Source organism: Echiichthys vipera (genome assembly GCF_963691815.1).
Source record: "Echiichthys vipera genome assembly, chromosome: 15".
Lineage (NCBI taxonomy): Eukaryota > Metazoa > Chordata > Actinopteri > Perciformes > Trachinidae > Echiichthys > Echiichthys vipera.
In genome coordinates, this window is record NC_139840.1 from 17,611,557 (window position 1) to 17,624,218 (window position 12,662).

Here is a 12,662-nt window from a genome sequence, read left to right on the forward strand (position 1 = left end):
TTTTCGAGCAACCGGATGTACCCCGCACACGCTTACGCACATGCGCAGTAAGGCGTAGTTAGCAAACCAAAATCGGAAGTTCTCTGCTTTTAAACCCTCACGTCCTGCGTGAAGTGGGCATATTTCAGCCAAAATGATCAGTAAAGTTATCGGTGCGAAGTATGTGGCCATTGCCAGATCATGGTAAGATGCTTTTTATTCATCCAGCGGTAAAATGTGTAGTTAAATCAGACTTTCTGATAACATAATCTCGATGTGTCCTTAGCTAACATTAGCTGCTAGCTTAGCCGAGGTCATTGCTTTGGGGACATGCAGACTGTAGCTACAGCTGAGGTACCTGCCAGCTAAACTTAGGCTAAAGTGGCCTGAAATGACCATTATGGAGTAAAAAAACAAAAAACAAGTCAGCGTTACCCATGTCTCTATAACCGTGTGAATACCACACTATAGCTGAACCTATTAGTTTCTTCATTCTTCATAAATTAGTCAGAATGATATTAAGGCCATTAACAATGTAGTCTACAAGAGTCAGGTCAAGTTAATGTCCTTAAATCTGCACTTTTTTAACATTTTATTTCAAATTGGTACTCATTACAGTTGAGGAAAAACGATAATACATTACTTATTTTAGGTAGGTATAAAAGTATACAGAAATATAAAAATATATATACACCAAACCAAACAAGTGGAAAAGCAAAATAATAATAATAATAATAATAATAAGAAAATACCATAAACATGCCAGGGGCCCCTTTTAAGGAATTAAAAAAATAATTAAATGAATACCATTAAATCCGGAGGACATTCTCACAGATTTTATGTTTTTTTTATTTTGTATGAAGTGATATATATATATATGAGACCTTTTCCCCCTTATAGCTGTACTTTGTTAGTCTAACAGGCTAATCTGATGTGGAGGAAAGCAAGTAACTCTACATTTGTGAAGCTGTAGCCAGCCAATCTATTGGTATTTGATTATGATATAAATGTTTGATTTCAAGCATGTACAAAAGAAAACAGAGAGGATCATACAGAAAATAACATTACATACAGCATAGAGATACATGAATAAAGAATACTACCAGTAGATGTGTTTTTTTGACATGTCAGAAATGTCATACATATTTTATATTTTTATTTCTTTATAATTATTAAACTCAAATTATTATTTTTTTAAACTTTACTTAACAAGTATCTTGCAAAATAGAATTTATTACCACTATTATTTTTTTTTACAATAAACAAAACCATCAGGTTACTATTGCATTACTCACCATTTGAGTAATTGTTCCAACCCTTCTCTCTTCACTTATCAATAGTGTATCTCCACTTTAGATGGAAGATAAGGTGGTAACACTGTTCTCTACTCCACAGGGTGCCGACTCTGGCTACATGGGGTGCAGTCGGGGGTGTCACTCTTGTCTACTTCACAGACTGGCGAGTGATTTTGGATTATGTCCCCTACATCAGAGGCAAATTCAAGAAGGACGAGTAGTGACACTCAGGTTAGTGTCAGGGAATGCCAAAGAGATGACTGCATAATTAAGATAGATGTTACTGTGTGATGAATAAGGACAGCATTATTATTCCTGCACCTACACTGCTGTCAGTTGTACAATGGGCTTGCTTACGTCCAACTTTTACATCTAAACTGGCTTTTCACAAAAATTCACTCACATTTCTCAAAGGTTGTGTTATTGTCCTAATTACAAAGTAAACACATTTAGATCTATTTGCAAATTAGTTTACAGTTTTTGTTCAGAACAAGTTTCAGACCCTTGGCTTAGGCATTATTTTTTCCACCCATAGAAAATTCCCAGAGTTGATTTCAAAGGCAACACACCAGTTTACCTGCATCATTAAAGGTGAATGTGTGTTCTACGCAGAGAAATTCCACGTTGAGTCTTTTCACACGACATAATTGTTAAGCACTGAAGATCTTTTCCCCTGTTTACTACGATGGCAGCACTGCAAAAGAGCGGTTTAAAAATGACACCAAAGAACAGAACTCTCACACAGGATGCCTAAATAATGGAAATAGGGAGAGACCTCCGTGCAGAGACCACAGGCAGCACTTGGTGAAGGTTTGCCCTTGCTGCAGCAATCAGTCCAGTTTACAAGTACTGTCTGTGTAGCCACAGCCTAATATCAGCTTATACCTCCATCTGCTATGATTACATTGTTGTATAAACGGTATTGAACACACACAAGAGGCACATTGTTGTGTTGGGTGACATACTCACTGCACTGCACTGTATTGAACACAGCCAGAGTTGCTAATTCTGAAATAACTGACTGAAGACATAACTGCATGCACAGGGACACTATTTCTTCTGTGTGTTTTGCTAATTGACAAGCAGAGACTCAGAGAATATTGTACGCTCGTGCATGCTTTTGTATATTTCTGCTTTTGTTCACGTTGGAACTGCTGTGAAGGAGACACAAATGTTACAGTTATACTACACATACTATTTTAAGTAAATAAAATGTAAAAGACAACATGGTGGAAACACTCTTATGGGATGCTTCTCATCAGCAGGGACCAGAAAACTGTCAGGACTGAGGAAACGATAAATAGAGTGGCATTCACAGACAATAAGCCAGGTAGTTTAGAGCTGTCAGGAGACCAGAATCCAGGAGAGTGGTCTATTAAAAGACCATGTGTAACAATTTCTAATAAGACAGCAATGTCTCTGAAACAATCCACCACTCTGCAGCTCAGATATATGGCTTGGAAATTTCAAATGTATAGCTGTTAAACACATAAATCTAAAAGTTGAGTGAGCTTTGTACAGTGCTTTTAATATGATTTAAGGGCAAAGACAAACATCCTGTAACAAGTCACTTAAACGTTTTCCTCCATCCAGCTTTGATTTGTCTGTCTCAGCAAAACCACATTTCTGCTGTTTAAACTAATGACTTTGTTGTCTTTGTTAGGTCGGTGCTGTTTTATACACAAAGACTTGAATAACGAACAAGAACTGCTGCAGCCCGTACCGTGCGTCAGGCTCACTGGAAGCTGTCATCTTCACCCTGCAGCTCTATCAACATTGAACTGTTCACCGTAAACATCCTCTGAAATGCACTGGAGTCATTTCACCATTTCCCAACCAGTGAAAACGTGGATGGAAGGAATATGAAAAAATATATATATTTTCTTTTCTCATTCTGGGGGTCAGGTATTTATTTTAATCATCGGACTCCTGTGTGCGTCAAACCCGATTCAGAAATAAAAATAATCTGTCCTTGATTCCTTACGACAATTGTTTTGACAAGTAAAGTATGTGAGATGTATCTTAAATGGTGGTTGTGTCTAATTATTGTACTTGCTGTGATTTAATGATTCAATATCCAGGGGAATTAAATTAAAGTGTATTTGTATCCTGAATGCAGCCATCATTTGCTTGGATATAGTATTAAAAATCCTGAATTGAGCCTCTGATTTGTTGGTATATGCCTAATATAAAGACTGCTCTACAATATAGTGCAAAAATATCAAAATATCTTCAGTGCTTTTCGGCTTTTACAAGAACACAGTCCATGTATTAAAAGAATGAGAATTTTGTATTTTGGGTGGGGCTACTTATTAGCACTGTATCCAAATAGCAGATCTTTCTGTGTGTACAAGTATTTTTCAAGTGTTAATAAAGGTTTCCATTGGGGTACATAATTCCCACAATAGTATAAGGATAATTTAATTAAATAATACAATGCAATTATGGTAATTGATCCCAAATAATGCATAGTTATAAACAAATCCGTTCCACGTTTGTCCAGGTGGTTTCAAACTATTGTATTCTACCAGTTCTACTTTGCTTAGTTTGACTTATTGGAATGCATCAATATCTGATATTGTGGGTTAAAATGTACCAACATTTCTCTTTTAATTCAGTAGAGTGAGGACCTCACATTTGTAATTGGTTTTCTCAATTAGTTTTAAGATACAGATATTGGGGCTGGTGTATGGAGGACTAAATATGACTGATGGAGGATGGGCAGAACCCTGCCATCTAGTGTCTCAACATCATAGTCGCAACAACAGAAAATAATTCCAGTAGTCAGGTTGTCATGTTGGTCAGAGCCGGCCCAGTAGCCTACAGGAGACCGGAGTCTGTTTGAGCCTGTTTGAACCCGTCCCCTCCAGCAAATCACACCATTAAAACAAGTATTGCAGAGGAGTCTGACTGACAGTTACCGTTAGCCGTTACAGCTAAGTAATCAAGAAAGTTAGTTTACCGATCAAGGAGAAACGTAGCCATTTCGGTATGTGTTTTAATGCTGTTTAACTCCTTTATCTCAGTCCATGGAGTTAATGCTTGGCCTATATTGGCTTTTGTTTTGGCCTGTCTCCGGTCACTCAGCTGCTGGGGCAAATAAAACAGCTGCAGGATTGGAAAACTCCATTTACCCCAGTGCCAGCCTACAGTAGCTGCACCCAACCACAGACAGCCCTCGCAACCCGCAATGCCGGCTGCTATTGGCTTGTACAATGTAAACAGAACGTGACAGAAAGTCACATTTTTAAATATTAATTCAGACTAAATTTTTCTTTTTCAATGCTTTTATTCTGTTTTTTTAAATGTAACTTTTAATAAAGATTATACACATTCAACCTTAAGTCTATAAATAAATGCATAAAAAATACAGGAATAAATGGGACCTCCTACCTCATTACCATATGAACAGAGAAATATAGATATAAATACATGTAGGTGAACAAAACGTAGAGATAAATGTAAAGCACTTTATATATACATATATTTATTAATTTATTCAACCATTTATTTTTCTTCTGAAGTCATGTTTAGTCCTCCATACTGGCGCATCGTTTCCGGACTATTTTTACAGGAGTGAGAGGGGCGGATGTGTTCCGCTCATTGTGTTAGGAGGCTACGCGGAGTGATCTACGGTTGCGAAGGTCCTGACGGGGAGACAGACAGCGGGGGGATCGATAACAAACAAGACTCGGTGAAAAATTATGACTGCAACAACAACAACAGGCAGCTAGCTGGCTTATTATCTTTTTATAAGCCAGAGAGACAGGCAGACAAACCAAGACAGCCGAGACCATGGAAAGAAAAGGGTGAGACTTTCTAAACGTTGACTAATGAAGGAGTCATTCAAATGAAAGTTTCTCTGCAGGAAATGCACGCATGCATACATGCAGTTGAGAATGAGCAATTATCACGTCTGTTGTTATTTACACTTTTCTGACGATAGTTACACGTAAAGTTTAGGTCGTTTTGAGTTTACTGCGTGTGTAAACTTACAACTTTTGAACAATACCGAGTTAATTGAGACGCTGGTTGCTGGTACGTTGACGTTACCGACGTTAGCTTGATTAGCTAGCTAAGTTTCATTGTTTACACACGCTTGACTTGCGGCTGGTCGGGGCCACGGCACAGCTAACAGTATGTACGGTAAATCAAACCTCAGCTGCAGCTCAGTTATCTTTTTAAGACTGCCCCGTGAAGGATTTACCGCCTCGTGCGTATTTAACCGCGTGCAAGTCCCGTAAATAAGTTAAGTTAGCTACTTCACTCTCGACACAGTGGTATGCATGAAAAGGCATCCCAGTCTGTTGTGTTACATTTACACATTTACTGATCTACCTCACTGCTCCACCTACACATCAACCACACAGGTGTTTCCACTTAACTGTGTCTGATTGCAGCACATGTGGGCGTGCACAGAGGTGACATTTCCTGACTAATTGCACCTGTTCGGGCGGGACAACCTACACCTTTTTGGTCATTTTTTCAAAGTTATATGGTGGTGACCTGACTTCAGCCTTTACAGAGCTCCAGTCATTTGTAATACCTGAGAAGCACCCGCCATACTTCTTTCACATTCTGCACAACTTTTATGTTGCAGTATCTTTTTTTCAGATTTTTATGGTCTATTTTCTATTAATGTTCTTGACTACAGTACTTTGCTTATTGTTTGATTTCTTTTTAATTATTGTGTGCATTGAACACCAAGGCAAATTTCTTGTATGTGTGTCCCAGAGCCATAACTACAATACGATGTTACGTTATTGTCAGAAGAGTCTGAAATTTGTTCTGCATGGCAGCAGCTTCATTTACAGCATCACAGAAAAGACAGAAGAGACAAGAAAAGGCAAGCATTAGGACAGGAGACAAAAATACATATATTAAACATAACATTACAATATCACAAGACAACATTTAAGGCGCATCAGCGGGCATTGGATCTGGGATATATGCTGCCTTCACATGCTATAGAAAAGATGGGTCTTTCCATTTGTGAACTGGAAATTACCCACAGACCCTGACCTGTAACGTGGGGAAAACCATTTTAGACTTCCTAATTCATGTGCTACAGCGAGGAGAGGATTTATCAAAACACAAATGGTTAATAATGAATATTATTTTTTTAAAGGACAAAGGAGATAGCTACTATTTTTGTTTTAGCTACATAATCTTGATCTAATCTGAAGCTCATACTCTTCCCTACCAGCTCAAAAACAGTGTTGTTGTAATAAAGTAGACCCTTGCGTTGCGCGCCGCCACGTTGAAATGGTCAACGTTATCTCATCTCGGCAACTTGTGTATCAAAATATTCTATGAGCTTCCCCGTGAAAATGACCACATGAGGGGGTATTCATGTGAAGTCTTCACATCGGCTTTTGGTAATTACCATCTTTCTCATAGTACATGGAGGCTCCATAAGGGCCATATTTAATTGGAGGATTGACTGGTGCACAAAAGAGTGCTTCAGTCTGACCGTATGAAATTTTAGAACCATGTATCTGGTTTGATGGTAACACATATTACTCACTGTTCAGAACGTGGTTGGCCATGCTTAGTATGTTTTTTGGTAGGATGAGTCACACAGTTTCTGAAGTGGTTGACCAACAGGCTTTGAGCAGAGTTTTTAATTGTTGGAGCACTTTTGATTTTGAGGTAGCAGACAAACTCTTGTGTCAGGTAGTGTTACAGTACTGTTAAGCACTCATTATCACAGCGGTAAAAAATAATAAAAGGATTTGGCTATTTGCTCTGAAAGATCTTAAGTCAGCAGAGAAACCAGATTCTTTGTTTTGTTTCATTGCAGATCTTATTATTGTTGTCATTCCATGATAACTGATGGTCTAATGTTACCCACAAGTATTTAAGTCGAAAACTTGCGTCATGCCTGTCATTTAAGAAGTAAATCTCTTGTGATGATGTTTGGTCTTCTGTTTTTCTTTCTAGTGTACCTGTTAAGCGCATACTCCATAAGCCCCAGATAGTCCGCAGTCTGGGCAACAACCTTCACACAGATGTGAATGCCAGCCACTCCCGGGCTGGATGGTCGCTCCTGACCAAAGTGCAGCGCAGCAGGCACAAGCATCTATATGACGTCAACCATCAAATCAGGGTGAGACTGTGTTTGGTTTTGGTATTTATGAGGCATAAATGACTGTGCAGTGCTACGTGACAGTGACCAACAGAGCAATAGCCTTTAATCTTTAAGGGAACCACATCGGTGGAGGCCCATTTGGCAGTAATTACCGCCTTGAGTTTATGTGAATAGATTTGTGTCAGCTTTGTTCATTTTCTACCAATTTCTTTGCAAACCTGCTCAAGCTCATGTTACACTGGGACCTGCCACAATTTTTGGATTGACTTGGGTGCTACATAAAACATTCAAAGTGTTGTTTTGATCCCAAAATATAGTGTTTAGTATAAATAGTGTGGTCAGAAAGCTCATTTTAGGTCTCCACTTCCACTGTGTTTCAGAGTCTCCCACATGCCTCCAGGCAAACACTAGTTGGTATCTCATTAGACTTTTTTATTTATTTAATAATTTGCTTTCTTTGCTGCTCTGCAATAAAGTTGCAACTGATAAATAGCCCAGCCAACAGCTGTAGTGTACACAGTTACATGATAAACATTAAATAGTTTACTCTAGTGAGATGTAAATCTAGATTCCTGACACTAGTATATAAATATATTTTATGTTACAATTTTGACAATAAATATAATGTACTATGTAGCAAATACTGATTGATTTTGAGTTTCTTTAGTCTTAGCGATGGGAGCCTGTCTCTACTTCAGAGTTGACATAGTGTTTTGTTGGTAAACCAGACATTGGTTTGTGATTGCCTGATGACTGTGGATATTCAGTGCCTTTGTAACAGTGACGTTACTACAGCCTTTTGTCTATACTGTTCATCTTAAGGAGAGATTTTTGACTTAATAATCCCCTCAGTTCGTTGTAATGATTACATTGTCTCTTCACACAGTTAAATAAGGGATGCAGCGATAATGACAACACTAGAGATGCGTGGATCGCCTCTGGCGCCATCCGAATCTACGTGCAATCTTAAAAAGTCCATCCTCCAACCACCCAAATTAACAATTTTGTTATTATTAGACCCACAGCATGAACATTTCACTTTCCCTCTACATGCGAGTGTTTCGTGTTCTGCGGGGGGAGTCGAGGTGCGCTTCGCAGAGCACTCTGTGCGCTACTGCCACAGAAGGAAGCCAAATATTGTTCATCTGTTCATCATCTCCGTGCAAAGTACCCCTTTAAGTAGCAAAACATAAAGCTCTTGAAATAATCAATGAAGCTGCTGCTCCTAGTGCTTCAACACACACCCATCCTAATGGGAACACCAACACTTTCTTGACAAAAAAAATGAAGCTGTGTGCTGCAGCAGTGGAAAGTAGCTCTGCTCTCTGCTACATTTATATAATGTAATTTATATTTATCATCTATTATTCATCCATCCGTTGTTAATAAGAATGTTATTTTTTGTGAATCCACCCACCCGATCCATGGATTAACCGCGTTGCCCGTGGACAGTACAATAATGGCGTCATACAACTGTGCAGATTTGTACAATAACTTCTCACAAATACTCTCACGTACTGTTGTATGTCATTATGATAGAAAAAAGGACAAAGCTGGTTATCAGTATTTTTGCCAATCAGTCCTGTTGTTGTCTCTCTTAAAGGCCAAGCCTGATTTAAACACAACACTACCAGTTCGACAGACAGCATCCATCTTCAAACAGCCAGTGACCAAGGTAACAAATCATCCCAACAACAAGGTGAAGACAGACCCGCAGAAGGCCGTGGACCAACCGAAACAAGTACGTCACAGGGCAGAAAACTGTAAACTCTCTTTAGACTCTATACTTTTTAGTGTATTCAGGAAATGACATCACCATCAATAGGTGAGTGAGTAAAATGAAATTACTGTTCCTGTCAGCTGACTAATATAAATCCTAGTGTTCTGTTATTTGCTCTCATGTAAAGATTGTTGAAGAGTTGATTCAACCCAGTTTAATGTACTTTTTTGTTTTTTGTTTGGTTTCAATCTTCAGCTGTTCTGGGAGAGGAAGTTAAGCGGGTTAAATGCATTCGATATTGCAGAGGAGCTGGTGAAAACTATGGATCTTCCCAAAGGCTTACAGGGTGAGTGTAACCAAAACAAACATGACAACCTAATACGATTCAAAGCTGGATTTCTTCAGAAACTTTACTTGTGTTTCCCTGTTGTCCTCTGCTTAGGTGTTGGGCCTGCGTGTTCAGATAAAACACTGCTTTCTGCCATCGCTAGTGCTCTGCACACCAGCCCCGCACCTGTCACTGGACAGCTCACCGCTGCTGTGGAGAAAAATCCTGGTGTCTGGCTCAACACAGCACAACCTCTCTGCAAAGCCTTCGTAGTGACAGATGATGACATTAGGTGAGATGTTCACATGCAACACAGCTTTAGTTTCCCCACTGTAGTGTTGACTGTCAAAAATTGACAGTAGACTGAATCCTTCGCTGGTGGCTCTTTTTAAGGTGGTCAGATAATGGGTGTAATATGAATCAAGTAAACTATAAAATTGCAGTTCATTATGGTACATGCACTCAGTAATAAGGTAGTGTATCAGGCTTATTGTTAGTTTTGGGTAAAGTTAGAATCTCAAACATCTCCCTTTTTTTCTCTTAGGCGATAGCGGTAACTGCAGGTCAGGCTGAGTGGCCAAAATCTTCTTTCTACTATCCGAACATACTGTATAAAATTTTCGGCCACAGGCTCGTTTTTAAAGTCCCAGGGCCTTGAGGTTGAAAGCAGCTCATTCACTACTATTTGTGGGAACTAAATCCTGTTCATCATCATCGACTCTTTGCCATGAAATGGTTGTTTATCATAATCCACCTTTATGCTTTCCTTGTCTGTGTCTCGTAGGAAGCAAGAAGACCTAGTGCAGAATGTGAGGAGGCGGCTCGAGGAAGCCCTCACAGCTGATATGTTGGCTCATATAGAGGACACCGCTGCAGACGCAGCAGCAGCAGCAGCAGCAGCAGCAGCAGCCAACAAAGTGGAGGAGAAGGTTGAGCAGGTGGACAAGGAGGAATTATAGCCAAGGTACACAAAGTGGTTCATCCATTGCTACTCTTTGAATGTCTTACATTGGTATGAGCTGCATTAAGGCTGGGACGATTCATCGACATCATCGATTACAATAATACATCGACATGCATAAAGTGCGTCGGCGCGTCGCAAGATTGCTGCATTCAGTCAAAACGTGGATTTTCCCCAGAGAACAAATTACAGCTAAAAAACCTCGCCCACAAAGTGTGGGAGTATTTTAGATAGAGACCCAACAATGCGGTGCTTTGTACGCTCTGCAAAGTGGAAATGGCTGATAACAGCAGTCTACCACTGCTGCACGAACACTTGAAGCGAAGGTTAAGACCATATCATCAAACAACTCTGGGATTATCAACACGGGGAACATGTTTAACATTTATCTTCAACATGCTTCAGCATTGCCACATGTTAAAACCGCTGCTGTTAAGAAAACACAGACAGCGTGCTTCAGCTAACATGTTATTCTGCAGTTTTAAATTTATCGTTTACTTTCACATTATGTATGAGTGGGGAAATGTCTCAAACAAACGTTACATGCTGTTGTTATAGTTCGTTTCCTTGCCCCACACTGAGGCAAAAATAAATGTACCTGTGATTATCTAAATTGCATATTACTCCAGTTATGATATAAATCCATGTCATAACCATAAGTCAAGTACTTGAGTAAAAATACTCATTCCCTTGTTCTTTGTTTGTTTTTAATAGGAGATGATTGAATCAAGTATTGAAATATTAATGACAGGTTTTTGATATGTATTTTGGGTAATCACTTTTTTACGTGTCATTCTCTTCTCTCCACAGGCTTGTTAGACATGAAGTTTCTGGTAAACTCTTTTTTTTTTGGCTCCATGAAGATTTTTTTAATACACTTTCAACTGAAATCGACCCTAAATGCAGACATTCTGCAGAGTTTGTTTACCTAAAGGAGTAAGACTGTTTTCTTAATTTGTTTTGTTTTTACACTTCACAGTGTAATCCTGGAAGGGTTCTTTTGGTTTTCAGTCATTTTTACCTCTACTAATGTATGGCAACTTTCTTTAGACTCTGTACTGTTTAGTGTTTCCAGGAAACAAAGACATCGCTGTTAATAATAGAGAGTCAAAGGAAATGTCTGTTCCTCTAAGTAGCTGTACTTTTAAGGCAGTTCACAACAGTTATGGATGATGCTCTATACAATGCAGTGTTACATTTAGCTAACAAATAAAAACACAAACCTGATGTATGTGACTGGCGTGCGTGCGTGTGCGTGTGTGTGTGTGTGTGTGTGTGTGTGTGTGTGTGTGTGTTGAATGTATCAGTTCATATTGACTTCTTAAGTGTTTCTTTAACATGTTGCTCTTTTATATTTTACTCTGGCACTGTAGGTGTGTGTTTATGTTTGGAAGCATAGAAAAGTTGCATTATGTTTACATGTACACAGCACTCGTGTCTGTGAATATTCAAATTTAGTTTTTGTTTAAAGGTTTTACAGTTCAAAGCAGTGTTTTTTTCTCACAGTAACTGACCTGGTTTTTAAATTTAAGTCATGGTATTTGTATTGACAAAAAAATGATCAGTGCCGTTTCGCCATCTACAAAAAAAATGTCTGAAAATACAAAAACAAAGACAACACTGATGTACCTCATAACAAGATGTACTGTACCTCATTAGAAGATTTATTATTTGTCTCTGTACCACTGTGTCACTGTCAAATAAATGCAGCTCTTTCATGAAGTGTTTATTGTTTGTTCTTGGTCATCATAACGCTTATATCTAGGAGGTTGTGGTAGGTGGACACGTCTTATGTCATTTCGATAGTGTAATTTCTTCTTTAAAGGATGGGTTCACATCCAGGTCAAAATCTTCTGTCCTGATCCAGATCATTTCATATCTCCATAACAATATACTTATATCACGATACAGCATGTTTTTGGGTAATTCAATAAATAAATAGTCTTCATGAGATAACCACCTGGTAAAGCCTATTTTTGTTTACTTCTGTCTGAATTAAATGTAAATAAAAGCATTTTTTACTTCAGTGCAAAATGAAAATGAAATGCAAGGACCAGAAGGTAAAGCATCATTCAAATGATGATGTTAACATAGCCTCAGTGTAGGTCTGCTGCTGTTTTTTGACATTGTGATAGAACTTGTGAAGAAAAAGTAGACATTTTTATTTTGTTCTGATGATATCAACCAGTTCACATTGTTTAAATCCATCTTATAACAATTCTCCCATACCCATACGTATATTGACTACACCAGTACTTGTGATTCTTCCTTTCCAAATCCACAGTCTG

At 38.6% G+C, this 12,662-nt stretch overlaps 1 protein-coding gene across 2 annotated transcripts; it reads left to right on the forward strand.

Moving 5' to 3' along the window:
- Positions 1-4,944: 4,944 nt before the first annotated feature.
- mbd3a (methyl-CpG binding domain protein 3a) lies at positions 4,945-12,044 on the forward strand. 2 transcript variants are annotated; one of them, XM_083928676.1, is made up of 7 exons: positions 4,945-5,083; positions 7,218-7,383; positions 8,969-9,106; positions 9,341-9,431; positions 9,528-9,705; positions 10,198-10,377; positions 11,185-12,044. In XM_083928676.1, the coding sequence occupies exons 1-6, from the start codon at positions 5,070-5,072 to the stop codon at positions 10,370-10,372; spliced, it is 762 nt and encodes a 253-aa protein (XP_083784802.1). In that variant the 5' UTR covers positions 4,945-5,069; the 3' UTR covers positions 10,373-10,377; positions 11,185-12,044. The 2 variants fall into 2 exon arrangements, with proteins under 2 accessions (XP_083784802.1, XP_083784801.1); XM_083928675.1 differs by having other exon boundaries at positions 9,341-9,705.
- The last annotated feature ends 618 nt before the right edge of the window (positions 12,045-12,662 follow it).

What these genes read in the sequence shown, in the direction of transcription:
- mbd3a (XM_083928675.1), top strand. An exon ending in ACGTCAACCATCAAATCAGG is followed by an intron (nt 7,384 to 8,968) that starts GTGAGACTGTGT and finishes TCTCTCTTAAAG; the next exon opens with GCCAAGCCTGATTTAAACAC. An exon ending in GTGACAGATGATGACATTAG is followed by an intron (nt 9,706 to 10,197) that starts GTGAGATGTTCA and finishes TGTGTCTCGTAG; the next exon opens with GAAGCAAGAAGACCTAGTGC.